This window comes from Ursus arctos, unplaced genomic scaffold (assembly GCF_023065955.2).
Source record: "Ursus arctos isolate Adak ecotype North America unplaced genomic scaffold, UrsArc2.0 scaffold_6, whole genome shotgun sequence".
In the NCBI taxonomy this organism is placed as follows: Eukaryota; Metazoa; Chordata; class Mammalia; order Carnivora; family Ursidae; genus Ursus; species Ursus arctos.
This window is the reverse complement of record NW_026623078.1, coordinates 78432210-78450325: the sequence shown is the minus strand read 5'-3', so window position 1 is coordinate 78450325 and position 18116 is coordinate 78432210. Positions and strand designations below refer to the sequence as shown.

At 53.4% G+C, this 18116-nt stretch overlaps 1 protein-coding gene across 1 annotated transcript in view; it reads left to right on the top strand.

Moving 5' to 3' along the window:
* NDRG1 (N-myc downstream regulated 1) overlaps positions 1 to 18116 on the top strand; it is a 55227-nt gene that overhangs the window by 31902 nt on the left and 5209 nt on the right. The window contains exons 6-14 of the mRNA XM_026495378.4: positions 1155 to 1217; positions 1978 to 2038; positions 3564 to 3650; positions 5891 to 5947; positions 8827 to 8930; positions 10369 to 10425; positions 11192 to 11243; positions 12329 to 12376; positions 14427 to 14462. Coding sequence (XP_026351163.1) covers positions 1155 to 1217; positions 1978 to 2038; positions 3564 to 3650; positions 5891 to 5947; positions 8827 to 8930; positions 10369 to 10425; positions 11192 to 11243; positions 12329 to 12376; positions 14427 to 14462 — 565 coding nt within the window. The remainder of the gene's footprint in view (positions 1 to 1154; positions 1218 to 1977; positions 2039 to 3563; positions 3651 to 5890; positions 5948 to 8826; positions 8931 to 10368; positions 10426 to 11191; positions 11244 to 12328; positions 12377 to 14426; positions 14463 to 18116) is intronic.

Here is an 18116-nt window from a genome sequence, read left to right as displayed (position 1 = left end):
GGCACCCGAGGCCTTGGTGAAGGGGATGATTCTTGGCGTTCTTCCAGGGAAGTCAGGAAAGAAAACGTGCAGGAACTCTGGCTGGGGTTGTTGGCTCCTGGCGGGACAGAGCTCCCTGGCCTTTCTGCAGATCCCAGGGAGGTGGGCGCACACTGTGTGAGGAGGCACAGGGGGCAGCATGTGCGAGGGCCAGGAAGAGAGCAGGCCTAGAAATGCTCCATGAGACATGGGGGGCAGGGTTGTTCCTGGCCAAGAGGAAGGAACCGGCCTGGGACGTGGCTCCTTATTGTACCAGCGGTTGGCATCCAGTACGCCCCTTGGAAAGGTGTGCACGGTGGCAACAAGGAGCCCTGTGCGGGCCCCGCTAAGGACTTGGTGATGGGAGATGGTGGTTCCCTGTGCTCTGGGAAGGGGAAGACTCCGCCCTAATGTGTAGGCTCAGGGCAGCCTGCAGACTCCAGAGTCACCCAGAAGCCATGGTCCCAGAAGATGTGTGCATTGAGGCATCCCAGTGCCTTAAAATCCCCCTGGGTTATCTGTCTCCCAAAGCCCACTGTGTCCAGCTCATCAGAGGGGCCTGCTTCTCTGTACTCTCTCCAGGCTCCTTCCAGAGCCTCTCCCGGGGATAGGGGTGAGAGGGGCGGGGCTTCCCTGTGGCCAGGAATGTTCTGTGGGAGAGCTGCCGGCAGGCCTCCTCCCAGGAGGTGAGTGAGAAATCCCAGAGCCCACATGAGATGCCGCTGTAAGTGCGGGCCTGGCCATGAAGCCAAGTGGCTTATCCCAGCTTCACTGGTGTTTATAATCTGTATACTGGGAGACATCATGGGAACCTCATAGAGTTGTTGTAAGGATTAGATGAGCTTCTGAGGCTCCTCCGACACTTGGTGTGGGACCTGGGGCGTAGGAAGCAATCCATCAAGGGTCAGTTTACAAACAGGGGGAGGACTGGGGTGGGGCGTGGCCTTGCTCAGTGGAGCCCGCTGGTGCGAGTGGCCCAGTGTCAGGAAGGAGGGCTGTGGGGGACTTGGCAAGGGGGCTGGGCACACGGGCCAGGTTGTGCATGGGCCCTGCCCTTCAAGCGTGTTCCTGTTTGAATGATTCATTTCCTCCGGGGTCTGGCCCTCACTAATGGCCTCTGCCTGGCTTCTCCCAAGGTACATGTACCCCTCCATGGACCAGCTGGCCGAAATGCTTCCTGGAGTCCTCCACCAGTTTGGGTAAGAGTGAGGGGTCTGCTGCCCCACCAGCCTGCAGAGAAAGGTGGCTTCTAGCCTCGGCTTTGGCCTTGATCTGGCCTGACCGCTGAAATGTACGGTGAACGGTCAGGGAAGAAATTAGCTGTCATACCTCGAGAACTGTTGTCACTCTCTGGTCTGCTCTCGCCAGCTGGGCTTTTCTCCTCCATGAGTGAACATATACCTGAAAACAGCCACCCCGCCCATCCTTTCCCTGCCCCCTCTTCTTTCATTACTCTTCCTTATCCATGAAACATTCTGGAAGAGGGTGGCCTGAGCCCTCCATGCCCTATTTCTCCAGCACTCATTTCCTTCTTTCTTGAGCCTCTTGTGTGAAGATCATACCTCAGAGTTCTTGCCCAATTTATTTTCATTCCCAGTTTTAGATAAGTGTAAAATAAAGCTTAAGAGCGGGAAGAAGGGGTGCCTTAACGGGCCTTCCCATAAATGTCAGACAGTCTCTGTGAGCTCGGGCTGCAGTCAGGAGAGAAGGAAGGAAAAAGGATGAGTCTGTCCAAGGTCACAGTTTCCTGTCAAGCTGTGAAGTGTGATGCATTTCAGGTCCTCGAGGCGGCGTGTTCCCACTCTGTCTAGCTTGCCAGCCACGCTCAGCGACGAGCGGGCCAGATGCTGGGGGAGGCGGCGTTCCTTAGGGACCAGGAGTGGGGGAGGTTTTAAGAGGGTCATTAGGGCTCCCGTTGCTCATTCCTTCTGTGACATGAGTTTTTATTTCTGCTTCCAGGCTGAAAAGCGTTATCGGCATGGGAACCGGAGCAGGCGCCTATATCCTCACTCGCTTCGCTGTGAGTTCTTGGGCGTTTCTTTAAAAATTACGTTTTCAATAAAGTTAAGTTGAGATTAAGGAAGACAACTGGAAAAGCATCAAAAATCCCGAAACAAAGAGAGAAATGACCCATTATTTCATTTCCGAAGGAAGAACCACCGTTCACGTGCTGGTGTGTGGTCCAGAGTTCTGTGTGTGTGTGTGTGTGTGTGTGTGTGCGTGCGTGTGCGCATGTGCGTGTCTGTGCGTGTGTGTGCGTGTGCGCGCGCATGTGTGTGTGCGTGCGTGTGTGTGTGTGCGCGCGCGCTCTCACATACGGCCTTTCCTTTCCTTCCCTTCGGGCGACACACTCTTTTGTCATTGGTTTTGCTCCCTCCTCAGCTGACTGTGGGCGGGTTCTCATGTCATTCCACCGCCTGCTTCTTTGCGATAACCCCACGGCTTTTGGCTCCTGACTGATTCTGAGCTAGAATCAGAGACACACATGGAAACGTGACCGTGGGCCCAAGCCAGGTGCTGCTGGAGCCTTTGCGTCCGTACCAAGCTGTTTAAAAATGCAGCAATGCTCATTTGATGCATACAGTTGTATGTGTGCTTTTTTTTCAATTTTATCAATGTTTTATACTTATCTACCTACTTATGTCACCATACAGTACATCATTAGTTTTTGCTGTAGTGTTCCATGATTCATTCTTTGCGTATAACACCCAGTGCTCCATGCAATACGTGCCCTCCTTAATACCCATCACCAGTCTATCTCATTCCCCCGTCCCCTCCCCTCTGAAGCCCTCGGTTTGTTTCCCAGAGTCCACAGTCTCTCACGGTTCATTCCCCCTTCTGTTTACCCCCCCTTCATTCTTCCCTTCCTTCTCCTACCGATCTCCCTGCTATTCCTTATGTTCCATAAATGAGTGAAACCATATGATAATTGTCTGTCTCTGCTTGACTTATTTCACTTAGCATAATCTCCTCCAGTTCTCTTTTATACTTTTTGGATACAGGTCTTCCACTTCCTTGGTTAAGTTTGTTCCTAGGTATGTATTCTGACTGCCCGTCATTTGCTGGACGTTGTCAGAACTTAGAAATGCTGGGATGAATAAAAAAAACTGCCTGACTGTCCAGTCTCTGAGCAGAGAAGGGAAGGTCCAAATTAGCTCTGAGACGGACACAGATGTATCTTCGCGGAGTAGTTGTTAAAGGGCATTGACGTGCCCTGCGTGACCTTGAAGTTGGTGGTCTGATATACCCGTTGGGCAGCTGGGGAAGAGGAGGTGCGGGGAGGGGAAGTGACTTGCCCAAGGCGGGTCCGCCAGGCATGCGGCTTTGGCTTCTCCTGCTTCCTCTCCCCACTCAGCGGCTCAGTCCTGCTGACCTGGAGCCCCCGTTTTGCCTGGGGGTGGGGTGAAGTCTCTAGAGGGCAGCGGCCTGCTCTGGTGGCGCACACAATCCTTTTCTGGTACTTTTCTCAATCTTCTGTTTGACCTTTGAGGGTCACAGTATCTGAGATTGCGGGATTGCTGCTCACCTTCTGTCTTGAATTACAGCTGGACAACCCTGAGATGGTGGAGGGACTCGTCCTCATCAATGTGAATCCTTGTGCAGAAGGCTGGATGGATTGGGCCGCGTCCAAGGTAAGGCTGGGGGTCAGGGTCAGGGGCCAGGGTCGGGACCGGGGTCAGGGTCAGGGTTAGAGGCAGGATCAGGGGCAGGGCCAGCGTCAGGACCGGGGTCAGGGTCAGGCGGGTGGAACAGGTGTGCTCACCCAAACCCCTCCTACCTTCCTACTCCCCACCCCTTCAGAGAAAGCAGTTTTCCTTTGCTTGGAATAGTAAACATGACCTCAGCCATTTGCCATTCAGAAGATTTCAGTAGGACACTGTGGTCTAAACCAGGCATCCCATGGGGACGTGGGTCCTCGAGCCAGCTTTGATAAGCATAGCTTGGGTTAAGAAGTGTTTGCTGAGGACCTAACATGTACTGGGCTTTGCTTGAGACACTGGAAATAAAAAGAGGAACATGACAAGGCCTCTAATTCAGGAGCCCACGTATTATTGATGCAAAAGAAGGGCGTGTCTAGGACCAACACTGCCACTTAGTTTGATGACAACAGTAGTTAGCTCAGCTGACCTGAGTATTTACTAGGAGCTGTTCATACTCTGTGACACCACTTTTAATCCTCACAGTGACTCCAGAGGGTAGGGATTATTAAAACCAGGTTCCAGAAGAGGAAACTGAGGCTCAGAGTGGTGAAGGAAGCTGTCCAAGGTCCCACAAAGCTAGGGAGTGGGAGAACTGGGGCTGAATGTGGATCCCGTGGCTCTGTGGTCCTTGGGCCCCACTTCCGGCCTCCCTCCCTGGTCTCATCCAGCAGCTGTGGAATGGCCCCTGACCCAAGCACTGCAGGTCTGGGAATACAGAGGGGGCAGGACACACGCCTGCCTGGAGGAGAGGGACCCATGCTGTCTCGGGAAGCTCTGCTCTGGCTGGTGTCCTAGTGTTCCTAGTTTATCTTTTAAAAATGATTATTGTGTTTTTTCATAAAGGCGCAAGTATTTTCCAAGGAAAGGGGATAGCTGTTCCAATTGAAACAGGACAGAACCTTTCAAGCTGGGGTGATCCTGGCTTTTCATTTTAAAAGTATGTTTTTGCCAAGTGTTGGGTGGCTGTTGCAGACTGAGGTTTGAAGGGGTTGTGCCCTTCCCTGCTACCTCCCACCCCTGTCTTGGGCACTCTGATCCTGCATTTCTTTCTGGAACCTTCTGCCAAAATGCAGGAGCCCATCCCTCCCATCTGCGTGATATTCAGGAGCAGAGCACACTCCCTGTTTTTTATTTTATTTTCCAGGAAAGGAAGTGATACTCCCATCAGCTAGTTTGGCTCCTGGGTAACTGTTCTGAGCCAGACGTGGAGGGCTGGGGACATTGACCATTGGCTAAAGTGGAGCCTGAGGAATGTCCGTGTGGCTTTAGTATCTGCACCATATCCTTCCTTTCCAACCCCAAGAGAAAAAGACTTATGTCAAGAGTAGTCTATTATGTGTCCGGCACTAGCGTCAGATCCTGTGACACGTGTGGTTGCCTCATGTTGTCCTCACCTTGGCCTTGTGACTTTGAAGCTCCTGGCACGGCTGCTTATAGACAAGAGGCTTGAGCTTCAGAGGTTCTGCAGCCTGCCCACGACCATACAACAGGGGTGTGGCAGGACCCCCAATCTAGAGAACCCCCAGGTCTAGAGCTTCTCTATCCTGCCGGTCCTTGCCTGACACTGATGTTGGGCAGCACACATTCGTGGAGCTCCTGCTGTATGCCCAACATTTATGGAGTGCCTGTTGTATGCTGAGCATTTATGGAGCGCCTGCTGTATGCCGACCATTGTACTGGGGAGAGGGAGAAAGGAGAAAGTAGGCAGGGTCTTCAGTAACCTCAATATCTTCCAAGAGAGAATACTGGCTGGAAGGGGGACATTCAGAGGATGATACAGGAAGGCTAGTTCAAGGTAAGCAGATCCTGGGGTATAGACTGGCAGATCTCAGTGTGTTTAGAAGAGATGGATGGGGGTCCTCCTTGTGAGAACCTAGCGTGTTATGGCACAGGGGAAGCTAGAAGCAGATTGGGTCTCTAGCACGTGTTTGCTGTGCACCTCCCACGCGTGGGTCTGTGAGAATAAGCGATTGATGGAGACTCAGGCCCTGCCTTCAGGGGAGGGCCCAGGTCCCTTAGGCAACAGGTAACCAAGTTCCCATGAAGGGGCTGTCTTCAGACCTAGGTACTGGGAGCCCAGCATTGCCAGTCTGCCCTTCCAGGCAGGGAGGCTTTGCTGACCCAGCCCCGCGAGCACCTGTTCTGATCACATCTGTTTTTGCCCTCCCCAGATCTCCGGGTGGACCCAAGCCCTTCCAGACATGGTGGTGTCCCACCTCTTTGGGAAGGTGAGTAGCATGGCCTGGCGTTCTGTCATTCACACCGAGTGGCTGCGTGCTGCTTGTGCGCCGGGCCCAGAGATGAGCCAGCACAAGCCAGCAGGGCCTCCTGCTGATGCCCACCTCGTCCCTAGCGCGACGTGACTGATTTCCAATCAGGTCCCTGCTCACTGTCTTTTTAACATAAAGCTTTTGAAACGAGCCTCATTGAAGTACGCCAAACTGCCCGTATTGGAAGTACGAAATTTAACAAATGTTGACACGTGCGTACAGCCGTAAAACCACACTGAAATTTGAGATAGTGACCATATCCATCACCCCCCAAAGCCCTCTGTGCCCCTTGCTAATCCTTCCCTCCCTGCTCTTCAGACAGCCTCTGATCTGCTTACTGTCACTAGAGATGAGTGTATTTCCTAGATTTTTATATAAATGGCATCATACAGTCTGTACCCTCGTCTCACTCGGCGCAGTTATTTTGAGATCCATCCCTGTCGTTGGGTTTATCAGCAGTTCGCTCCTTTCCAGTGCTGCCCAGTGTTGTGTGTTCTGTTTTTCCATTCACCTGTTGATGGGCATTTGGGTTCTTTCCAGTGTGGGGCTATTACCGGTAGGACCTACAACAAACACACCCATGGCGTTTGCTGTGTGCCCTGCTCGGTCCTAAGGATTTTACAAATACTAACCCGTGGACTCCGCTGAGAATGGTAGGAGCCATGTGAAAAGTACTCATTTTAGTCCCAGTGTATGGATGAGACCAGAGAGGTTGATTGACTCGTGTCGGGTTGCACAGCCAGGGCGAGGCAGGGCTGGAATTGGAAGCTGTGTGTCTGTTTCCGGAGCGTGTTCCCGCATCCAGAGCAGGACCCTGGCCATCTGTGCTTCTGCTATTTCTCAGTCACCCAGCCAGGCCCCTGTCGTCCTCTGGCTGGCCAGCATGGCCCCTGACTCTGGCCCACAGCCCACGGGGGGGATGTGCAGGGGACTGAGCAAGTCCAGACGCTGCCCGGCTCGAGACGATTTGCTCTGTGTACTGTGTAGCCTGCTCAAGAACGTGGCCATCTGAGAGGTGACCAGATGCTCCCCTTTGGGCTTGGCCAGGTGCGCCTGCTGCATTTGGTCCTCACCCTGTTTTCTCGGGGCTGCTGTAACGAGCACCCCATACTGGGCGGCTACGAACGACAGAAACGGGACTCTGTCTCGGTTCTGGAGGCCAGAACTCTGCAACAGAGTGTCGGTGGGGCCACACAATCTCCAGTGGCCCTGGACGGGGGGAGGGCGGATCCTTGTTTGCTTTTCCAGCTTCTGGTAGCTTCGGAATCCCCTGGCTTGTGGCTGAGCCTTCCAGACTCTGGCTCTGTCTTCAATGGCCTCTCCGTGTCTGTTTCAAGTCTCCCACTGGGGGTACCTCAGTTGAGCGTCTGGCTCTTGATTTCGGCTCAGGTCATGATCGCAGGGTTGTGAGATGGAGCCCGTGTCAGGCTCCACGCTCAGCATGGAGTCTGCTTGTCCCTCCCACTCTGCTCCTCCCCCCAACTCATTCATTCTCTCTCTCTCTCAAATAAATAAAATCTTAAAAAAAAAATTTCCTTCTGCCTTTCTCTTATAAGGACACTTGCCATTAGTTTTAGGACCTGCTGGGATAATCTAGAATGATCTCATCTCAGGATCCTTCACTTAATGACATCTGCAAAGACTTGTTTTACGAATAAGTTAGCATTCATGGTGCCCGGGGTTTTGAGGTGGACACGGCCTTTGGGGCCAGCCTGCAGCCCACAGTGACCTTCTTCCCCTTGTCTGTGCTCCATTCAGTTTGTGATACGTTTTCTCCACCCCTGAGTTTATAATCTGAACCTGAGAGGAATACGGAACGAATTAAAGCCAGTTTCTGTATTTCCCTGCAGGAAGGGGTGCAAGTGTAGGCTGAGAGTCTGGCCTGCTTGTACCCCACATTACTTGAGGGATCTGTTGGAGCCCCCAGATGGCTATAGTTTGTGTGTTTGTTGGTTTTTTGTTTGTTTTTTTGATCTGAAACCCCAGCACAATTAATTCCTCAGTTGGTGTTTTCCCTGATCTTCTGTCTAACAGCATGTTGGCCTCTTTGTTGCTTCAGTGATCGTGGGCTGTTTAGACAGTAGCTCGGGCTGGACGTGAGGCCCCCTTTGCTCCCTCCCTGTCCTGCTCTGGTCGCCACTGATCACATCAGGCCATTTTGTGGGACATACACGTCTGCTTTGTACAAATGAGAAACAGAGCAAGCTCGTAACTTGTTTGTTTGTCCCAAATCACATTCAGAAGGGAGCCGGGGAGAGGGAAGGCTGAGGCTTCTGCACGCCTCTGGCTGGCCCCGCTGGGAATTGAGATGGGTTTCCAGAAACTTCCCGGGAGTTGCGTGAGTTGGTTTTGTGTTTCCAGCATGAAAAACTTCTCAATTCCCCCTTAAAAACAGCAGTTGCCAACAGTTGCCTCAATTTTTACGATGTGCAAAGGGCTTTTGTGTGCATAGCCTCAGTTAAATCCCACAGCCTGATGATGTAGGTAATAGTCACCCCCCTTTATTTTTGAGGGGACTAAGGCTCTGAGAGGTTAAGACACTTGCCCCCAAGAAAGGGCAAGCTCCAGATTCAGGAGGACTGACTTCAAATAGAAACTCCCGCAGAAGTCAGGAACCCAGAAGGGCATGCTTTGCCCTTTGGGGGTTTGCACTCCTTCCTGTTATCAGCTGATGGGGACAATCAGACTGCATTTCCCGTGGTTTGCTCAGGCCCCCTGGCAGTCAAGTGCCTCAGGCCTTATTATGTCTGTACCTCTATACCCTGACATGGGGGTACTTGGGAGTGGCCCAGGGCCGCGGTGCCAGCGAAGGGTATCTCGCCCCTGTCTGCATGCAGGAGGAAATGCAGAATAACGTGGAGGTGGTCCACACGTACCGCCAGCACATCGTGAATGACCTGAACCCCGGCAACCTGCACCTGTTCATCAACGCCTACAACAGGTACGGGGCCATCGATCGAGTTCCTTTGGTTGGTCTGGAACGTGGGGCGAGGCAGAGGGGGCTTAGGGAAGGAGTAGAAGATGCAGCCCCTGAATTTGAGCAGATAGATTGTGGGACAGGGAGTCAGGTCATGGAGTTCTAGTGCTTTGCCAAGAGCTGAGCTGCCCTCTGGACCAGGGGCGCTTGAGCACGAGGGACACACAGTCACTCCCTCACAGGGTTTGGAGTAAATGCCTGTGTCCCCCCCCCCCCCCCCCCGCCGACTGTCAGGAGAGGTCAGGTGTGAGGAGAGCGAAGAGAGCAGGCAGCGGAGCACTGGGGGGAGGAGGGGGAGGGAGGAGTCCAGAGAGGCTGCTGGGAGGTAAGTCCTGCCAAGGACGAGGAACACATCCCTCCGGCCTTTGGCAAGGGGGTACCCCTCTTCGTGATAACGAGGGGCTGGTCCGGACCTCAGGGGAGGGGACGGCTCGGGAACACTGGTGTCAGCCAGGGTTTCTGAAAACTCCAGTGAATGCATTCTGCCAGGCCAGCGCTGCCAGCCGCGCTCCCGCGAAGGGGACAGGAAGGAGCCTCATGGGCTGTCTCTCCTGCGCTCATTAGCTTACTTGATGAAGGGGATTAACATCTGTCACAAAATTCCGTGCCTGTCTCCTCTTACCATCCTCCCAGCGTCCCGCCTCTCAGTGCAGGAGGGGAGAGGTCATGTCCCCAATTGGTAACTGGAGACGTGGGACTCAGCAGAACATTTCTCCAGCAAACACTTCCCAGGAGCTGGAGCAGTCAAGGCAGTGGGCACGCAGAGACCAGAGCAACCCCCCATCCCCACCCCCCAAGCCCCACACACTGCCTTGCCCTCTTGATGCCCATAGGAATCAAGTGATTCCTCTTAGAAATCCTGGGATGCTGTTACCATCATCATTTCCTGCTGAGGAAGCATAGGCACAGAGAGGTTCAGCATTCTGCCCGAAGTCACACAGTGAGGAAGGGGAGGGGTGTGATTTGAATTCAGCCGGTCTGGCTCCAGGTCATATGCTGGGAAAAGGTGTCTGGTGGTAGCCACCAGCAGGCGAAAGGCTGGGTGGAAGTCTGTGGGGTGAGCCATGGGGCTGGCCGGGCCCACGCTGGCCGTGACGCAGCCCAGTGGGAAACCGAGGGAGGGTTTGAAATGAGGGAGTGAAAGGGTCAGGTCTGAGATCTCAAAGAGATTGCCTAGAGGACTCGGGCTTGGGGACAAGGAGGTGGGCTCCGCAGGAAATGCATGAGTCCCGCTGTCCCTGGCACCATTTATATGGACCCCAAGAGGCTGCGATGTGCCGAGAGCCATGTGGGCTGGGACACAAGAGTTTTGCCAGAACGGCCAATGGCCGGACCTCCCAGGATGGGCGAGATGGGAGGAGCTGCCCACGGAACGATGTAACTGTGTATTCATTGTCCGCAGCCGGCGGGACCTGGAGATTGCGCGGCCGATGCCCGGAGCCCACACAGTCACCCTGCAGTGAGTGACCTTTCTCCCCCTCACCGTCTGTGTCACATTGCTCAGCCACTGGCAGGGCCTTCTTTCTGTGTTTGGCAGGAGTGGTGCTCTGTGCCAGGACATCGTAATCAGCAAGCCCTGGGTCAGGCATGACCCAGCCCCGCTCTCCTACGCCTTGTGCAGGGAGGGGTTCAGTTCCTGGACGTGTCCCTGAGACCTGGGTGGGAGCCTTGAATCTCAGAGAAGCAGCCGAATATACGCTGGATAGAATTTATTAAGCACCTGCTCTGTGTTGAATACTGCATTAGGCTTTGCTGTCACAGAGCCTGGAGACCCTAAAGTGCCCTGTAAGGCTAGAAGGAAAAGACAGTCGTGGGTACAACTAACTGCATTCTACCAGTATTGTCTATCTTTTGTAGTTCTGTAAGTGAACCATATTATTTGACACCTGAACTTGGCCATTGCCAGGCCTGCCCTCTTGGTCTCTGGCTTGATTGCTGACAAAGCCCTACTCTTCCTTCCTTGAGGAGAGAATGCTTGAAACTAAAACCATCAGGGCCCAAAAATTCTCTGGCTGAAATTCATACTAAGGTATAAATGACTACAGTCCTAGTGTATCCTAAGAACAAAGCAGAGGATGAAAGGAGAAGAAAGTAAAAAGAGCAAAGGGTACTGGGGAAACCAAAATAAATGTTTTTAGAACTCTGGTCCCAGCTTCGCAGGCCTGAGAGCATGCGAATCTTTAAATAAACTTCGTGTTAACTCCCCCTTCTCTCCCTGCCCCCAGGTGTCCTGCTTTGTTGGTGGTTGGGGACAGTTCTCCTGCTGTGGATGCTGTGGTACGTAGGAACCATCCACTTGTTTCTGTGCTTAATTCAACCGTCCAAATGTGGTTGGCCTTTGGGCAGACGGCCCAGACACGAGCCTCTCCCTGGTTACTGCCAGCTCTGTTTGCTTGGTACCAGGTCCTCTGTCTTTTCTCCCAGGCCCCAGCACCTGCCAGTCTATCTCCCATTGGTGTGTTTAGATGGGCATGTTTGCCTCTTGGCCTCCTGGCCAACAGACTCTCCTCTTATTTGGGAATCAGGAGTGTTCAGACCTGGTTGGTGCCTGATTGTCTGGCAAGGCAGAGAGGTCCCTGGGGAGAGGGGCTTAGACAAGGCTTTCTGGGTCATTTCATCCCTTAATTCCCACCTGTGATGTTGTGAAGGCAAAACACAGACTCGGCCCTTCCAACATCCCCGTAGCTGGAGACCCGGAAACTTAGGGGTTATCGAGCGGAGGCCTTGAGTGGTGACATGCCCTGTGCAGTGGGCTACAGAGTGGGATTTGCAAAGGAACTGTGAGTTCCCTGTGATCTAACTCCCTGGGCATAATCATAGGATGAATCAATAGAGATATATTGTTCACGTGAAGGGAGGTGATAGTTCTACTATAGGCACTTTGAACATCACGGGTTACATGTGGGTATTTTGCCCGATTTTGGATGCACTTCTAAGATGGTCATTGACAAAGCTTAGTGTATGTCATTTCGTCTGAAGATAGTTGCCAGGACTAGAGATGTTGAACTTGCAGAATCTCTGGCAACAGCTGATTAAATAAGTCCATTTAGCGGCTATTTCCGGGGCATCTACTAGGTTTTAGCTCATCTTCGTAACAACCCTTTGAAAAAAGATTTTATCCCCGTTTTATGAATAAGGAAACTGGGGCTCAAAGAAATGAAGTAACTTGTCCCAGGTCAGTCAGCTGGTCCTGGCAGGGCTAGAATTTACAGCCACATTGCTTCGTCTGGAAGCCCGCATTCTTCCCTCCATGCTGGTGGGAACGCTGGCGTTGCTGATGGTGGTGGCGGCGAAGGGGGGAGGCTGATGACTTTGGCTGCAGATGGAAAATTAGCGAATCTCTTCTCCCTTTCCTTGAACAGGTGGAGTGCAACTCGAAATTGGATCCAACAAAGACTACTCTCCTCAAGGTACGGGCAAAGTGATGCGAGTTTGCCTCTGCTCTTTCTCAGAAACCCTGAGTTCGCTGCAGAATGGAGTCGTGCCTGGTGGAGGCACAGCTGGAGGTCGGAGACCATAGAAGCGATGATTTAACGTGCGCGTTCACGAACGTCGGTCTGTTGGTGGGCCCCGGCCGGACACCCTAGGCTGTAGAGACGAAGGGAACCCTCTCTGGGACCCCGAGAGTCTCTGGGCTGCTGGCCGTCGTGCTTTGACGAGGGATGGCTCGGGAGTTGTGCAAGCAGGGGCTCTCCCAAGGGTGGGGCTGGACATTCCTCCGAGAGGGGCTCTGCCATGGGAGGGCAAGACTCTGTCCGGCAGGTTCATCTGGACATTCGAGGCGCTGGGTGTCCCTGAGGCTGGGTTGAGGGTCTGTGCCCTCCCCGACTGCGCAGTTCAGCCGCCCTGGTGTGTTCGTGGCAGCCTTGCCCAAAGGTGCCACGCAAAGTGAGGACCCTCTCGGGTTGTACGCCCGGGAGGGCAGGTGACCCGGGAAGGGCCTGCGTGAAATGAGGGGGTAAGAAAAGCTGAGCGTCTGTGGGTCGCTGTGCCCTCAACGGCCCTTTGAATGGCACTGGGGGTGTCAGATACTGAGGAGGGGGCCCTGGTCCCTGGACCTAGCTCTTCACATGCATTTTCTATCAAGATTCCCTCACAAGGAAATTGCAGGGCTGGAAGATGCTGGGCTTTGGGCCCCAGGGGGCTGCTGATGGGCTAACCTGGGAGCCCTTTGTCTTAATTGTCCCAACACATCTGTGTCTGGACTCTGGCAGCATCCAGGCCTCTGTCCTAGGAGAAGGACGGACAGGCCACGGTTACTGCTGATAGGGAGAGGAGGAAGGAGCATTCGAAAGGGGGAGTTAGTGTCCTCGTCTCCATTACAAGCGCCCCAAGCTGGGGGCTGAAAGGCACAAGAGTCTCTGTTCTCTCACCGTCTGGAGGCTGTCAGTCCAAAGTCCAAAGCCTGGCAGGGCCAGGCTCCCTCTGAAAGCTCCAGAGAGGCGCCTTCCGTATTCTTCTGCTTCTGGCCGTTGCCAGCAGGCCTGAGTTCCCCTGAGGCTTGTGGCCGCATCCCTCCCGTCTCTGCCTCCAAGCCGCCCACCCTTCTCTCTGGGTGTCCCTGTGTCCAAATCTCCCTCTAGTTTTAAGGACTCCCCCAGTCATTGGATGTTGGGTCCACCCTAATCCAGTGTGACCTCACCTCAGCTCATTACATCTGCAGAGAGGAGGTGACAACCTACGATCAGTGGCCTGTTTGACGGTGATGTGTGGCCTGTGGAATGAATTCTGGCCTTCCATCACCGCATTGCCAGACCCAGGGTGCCCCAGTTAGCGTGGTCCTGAAGCGAGACTCTGGGCCTTGGCCTGGCCCGGCGCCAGCCACTGTCACTCCCCCACCGGCTGGTCCCATGTCTCCCTGTCCCACCCTGCTGCCCGGGTCTCCTGAGCCCCGGGTCTGGGCCATAGTCCCACGTGCCTGCAGCGGCCTTGATGAAAACATGGTGGCTTGAAGTTGGGTGACTCAGCAGGCACTTTGGAAGCTATTGTATTTATGCCAGTGTGGCCAGTGAAGAGACCCTGAGGCCTGAAGTCTCAGATCGAGCAGTTTCTGTCTGAGGGAATGTTTCAAGAGAGTGTGTGTGTACAGGGCCTCACGCGCTGAAGGCTCTGGGGCCACACGGACCCTGGAAGGACCTTGCAGGTTCTTCGAGCTCTCCCAGCCCAGCGTGAGCCTCCACAGGGGGACATGCGCACCTTCTGGTTCTCGAACCGAGGGAAATTCCTTCTGGGGCCTAGCAGAGCACCTAGCGACTCGGTTGTAAGAAGACACAGGTCAGGGCTGAGATGGATGGTAACAAGAGCAGCCCTGCTAGGTGGGGATGGGTGTTTCCCCACCCGTTAGGTGCCCAGTGCCCCCCGAACGAGGCCGAACGGGGGCAGGGCACGGCAGGTGGGCCCCCCTGGGGAGGGCCGCCTGTGCTGGTGGTGTTGGCACTAACTGGCTTCCCTCTCTCCCAGATGGCGGATTGTGGTGGCCTCCCGCAGATCTCCCAGGTGAGTCCCACCTGTCACCACTCCCCAGCTGGAGGGCGGGTGCCTCTGTGTCCTCTTAGCACCGATACCCCCCCCCCACTGTCTGCTTGTCCCCTGCCTCACTGTGACACCTGACGGCACTGCGGACACGTGACTGTTCACGAAAGGTGCTTGGACATCAGGACTTGATCGCCTAGGAGCCCCAGTGGGGTAGATGACATTGGGGTTCACAGGGATGAGGGGTTTGATGCATGGACACAGCCTGACGCCTGTGGACCCGAGCCTAGGTGTGTCTGGTGTGTGATCTCAGAGACACATGCCCACCAGACTGTGGGAAAGGATGGAATGATGCCTTTTCTTTCTTCCGTTTCTCCCTCCCTTCCTGAAAGGGACTTCAGAGTTTCTGTAATCCAGTGCTTTCTTGATGAACGATTGAATCTGAGTCTTTTTCTAGGTATATGTACCCTTCTTCCCCCTGTGCCCCCACCCCCACCCCGAGCTCCCTGGGGAACCTCCCCTGTAGCAGTGAGCATGCATTTGGGGTCTGTCTCTCCTGCCAGGGTGTTGAGAGAGACCAGGGTGAGGGTACCAGGCACCAGAGGCTGAAGACCGTCTCCCCACTGGCTCTCCCCAGCAGGTGCATTCAGGCCCTGGGCTCAGGCGTGCCCTGGCTGAGGGGCTTCTTATCCATGAGCCTGTCATCTGGGCAATGACCCCAGGCTGGGGAGATCAGACAAACAAAATTTTGATTCTCAGAGGGGAGAACGGCTGTGTGCCCTCTTCAGTAATAGACCAGGACCTGAAATGTACAAGTTTGGGTTTTTAAAAAATCAGTGTTATTTATTACTTCTAATTTTCTAGTTACAAAGCAATACATGTTCATCAATAAAAATTTAAAAATGTAGATGAATAAAAGAATAAATACATCCATAGTGCCCTGACTACAGGTTACTATTGTTACAAACTTGAAAGTATTTACTTCTAGTCTCTTTTTCAATATAGTTCATACATTTTTTTTTTGTTACTTTAAGGAAAATTAGGATCCTATTGCGTATATATTTTTCACCTGCCCCCATAACTTGACATCTCAGTGCTCTCTTTCTTTGATTAAGAAATGCTCTGTATCTTGTTTTTAATGGCAGGACAAAATGCCATCGCACAGATACACTGTAATTGGTGTTCCTGACGCCCCATTGCTGGCTGTTGATAGGTCGTTTCTGGTTTCTCAGTGTTCCATGCAGCGCTACAGAGAGTTGCTCGGTGTGGGAGGGACCAGTTCTGTGATTAATTTCGTGGCCCTGCCAGTTTCAAGGACTGTGTGATGGAAAAGGAAGAGTCTTGGCTCTGAGTCCTCCAGGGAGTGGGCGATGGCTGAGAGGTTCGTCTGGGTGCAGGATACAATTCGTAGCATCTGGAGCTGTCCCAAGAGAGAAGTGTCTTCTGTTTGGGGTAGTGAGGTATTTCACTGGGGCGTCTGGAGAAGAGACCCCCAAGAAGCACATTTCTGCACTGAGTGGATCCTGGACTTGGCTCATGGCCCTGGATCTCATCTTACTGCAGCTTCTCCCTCCGGAACTCTGTACAGAAGTGTCGGCACACGTGGCCATTGGTGGCTCTGCTGGCTTCTCTGTGGTGGCTCCCTCTGCTCCCACTAGAAGAGGACAAAATCCTTTCAGTGTTCGATCTGCTGCTGTGTTATGCCTGTTTGACAGCTGCAGGAAACCAGAGGAGGATGGGATGTCCCTGCCTCCAGAGGGAACAGATGGGCTCCCCGTAGAGCCCTGCTTAGACAGAAGCTGCGTTAATACCTGCCTGCGAGTGGGGGAGACTTTATCCATCCAGCTCGCTCCTGGTGGCTCCTGCTGAGACAGCACTACTCCAGGGCCCTCCTTAGGCTGGCTGGGGAGAAGGGACGCCAGTGTTCCTTCCGTCTGCCCTCCCTCCCTCCCTCCCTCCCTCCTTTGCCTTCTTCCTTCTCTGTTTGGAAATGAGAACAGATCCAGCTCTGACCATAGTGAAAACACATTGCAGATGCATGGCGGTGGCTGAACCAGCCCAGGCTTCCAGGAGACCCGTCCAGGGAGGCCCGTTATGGTGTCAGTCCTCCTCCTCCTGCCCTCCTGAGTTGGGTGTCTGTTTACAGAGGGCGTTCCCATCCCTCATTCCATTTGCAAGGGCAGCAGTCTCTAGAGATGAGAAAAGTGTTTATCCAGTGTCACGGGAGGGGAAAGGAGGCTGAAGGATTGTTCTGCCACCATGCCGGGCCCAGATCCCTGTGGCTCTCCGCAGCCCTGAGGGCAACTCTTGTCACTTTCTTACTGTTGCCACACGAGCCCCGGGGGCAACTCGAGCACAGCCTCTCCTTTATTTATTTATTTTTATTATTTTTTATTTGAGAGAGAGTGAAAGCAAGAGAGATCACAGAGGCAGAAGGAGAAGCAGGGTCCCCACTGAGCAGGGAGCCCAATGCGGGGCTTGATCCCAGGACCCTGAGATCATGATCTGAGCTGAAGGCCAGTGATTCACCGACCAAGCCACCAGGCACCCCACAGCCTCTCCTTTAAATGCCATGTGGCTCTTTGTAGAATAGCGGCAGGAGTGGGTAGGGGTGGGAAGGAACCCTGCATCTCCTGGTGACTTCTCACCAGGGCAGAAAGAGTGTGAGGAGCAGAGACCCGGGGCATTGCTTTTGAGAGTTACAGTTAATGAAACTGTGGATATGGCCTTTACTTGGGAGCATTCACCTCCCAGATAAGACTGATTTAATTTGGGGGGAGTAATTGATGGCACTGGGTGTGTTCTCAGCATTCCCAACTCATTTCAGTTCACGTAGCCCCTTTGATGTGGTTAATTGGCTTATCCATCCATCCATCCATCCATCCATCCATCCATCCATACATCTGTCCATCCATTCATCCATCCATCCATCCATCCATCCATCCATCTATCCATCCATACATCTGTCCATCCATTCATCCATCTATCCTTCTTTTTCTGTTTCTTTCCATCCATCCTTTCTTTTCATCCATCTGTCCATCCTCCTACTTCTATCCATCCATCTTTATCGATCCACCATCCCTTCTTCCATCCATCCATCCATCCATCCATCCATCCTTTCTGCTCTTGAGGCTGAGAGTGAACTGCCTTGAATACAGAGTTTGGAAAGCCCTGGATTCATCTGTAGGACCCCCCCGCCCCCCGTGAATTAATTGTATGACCGTGGATGGATTATTTACCTCTCCGTGACTCTTCAGCAATGGAATGTATGTGGAAATGGCGGCAACCTCACAAGGTTGTTGTCAGGAGAAAATGAGACAACGCTGCAAAGTTGTGGGCCCGATGGGTGGCCTGGGATGTCGGTGCCGTTACATTCTAGATGCTGAGTTGGACACATCACTCTGTCAGTGTGGTCCTCTTTACAGAAACCCTCAGATCTGAGTGTGGCTCTCTGTCCATGTTTCACAGGGGAGGTCATACAACTTGACCAAACTCCCACAGTTGTGAAGTGATTTTGAAATTTCTCTCCCTAGCCAAAGTGCACTTCGCTCCCCGCGATTACCCCGTAGTCTTTCCTTTACTTTTGTGCATTGTCCAGTCAACATGTGGTGACCTTCTCTTCAGTGAAGGTGACCATGGGCACAGCTCCATGGGGACATTCAGGATCGGGACCTCCGG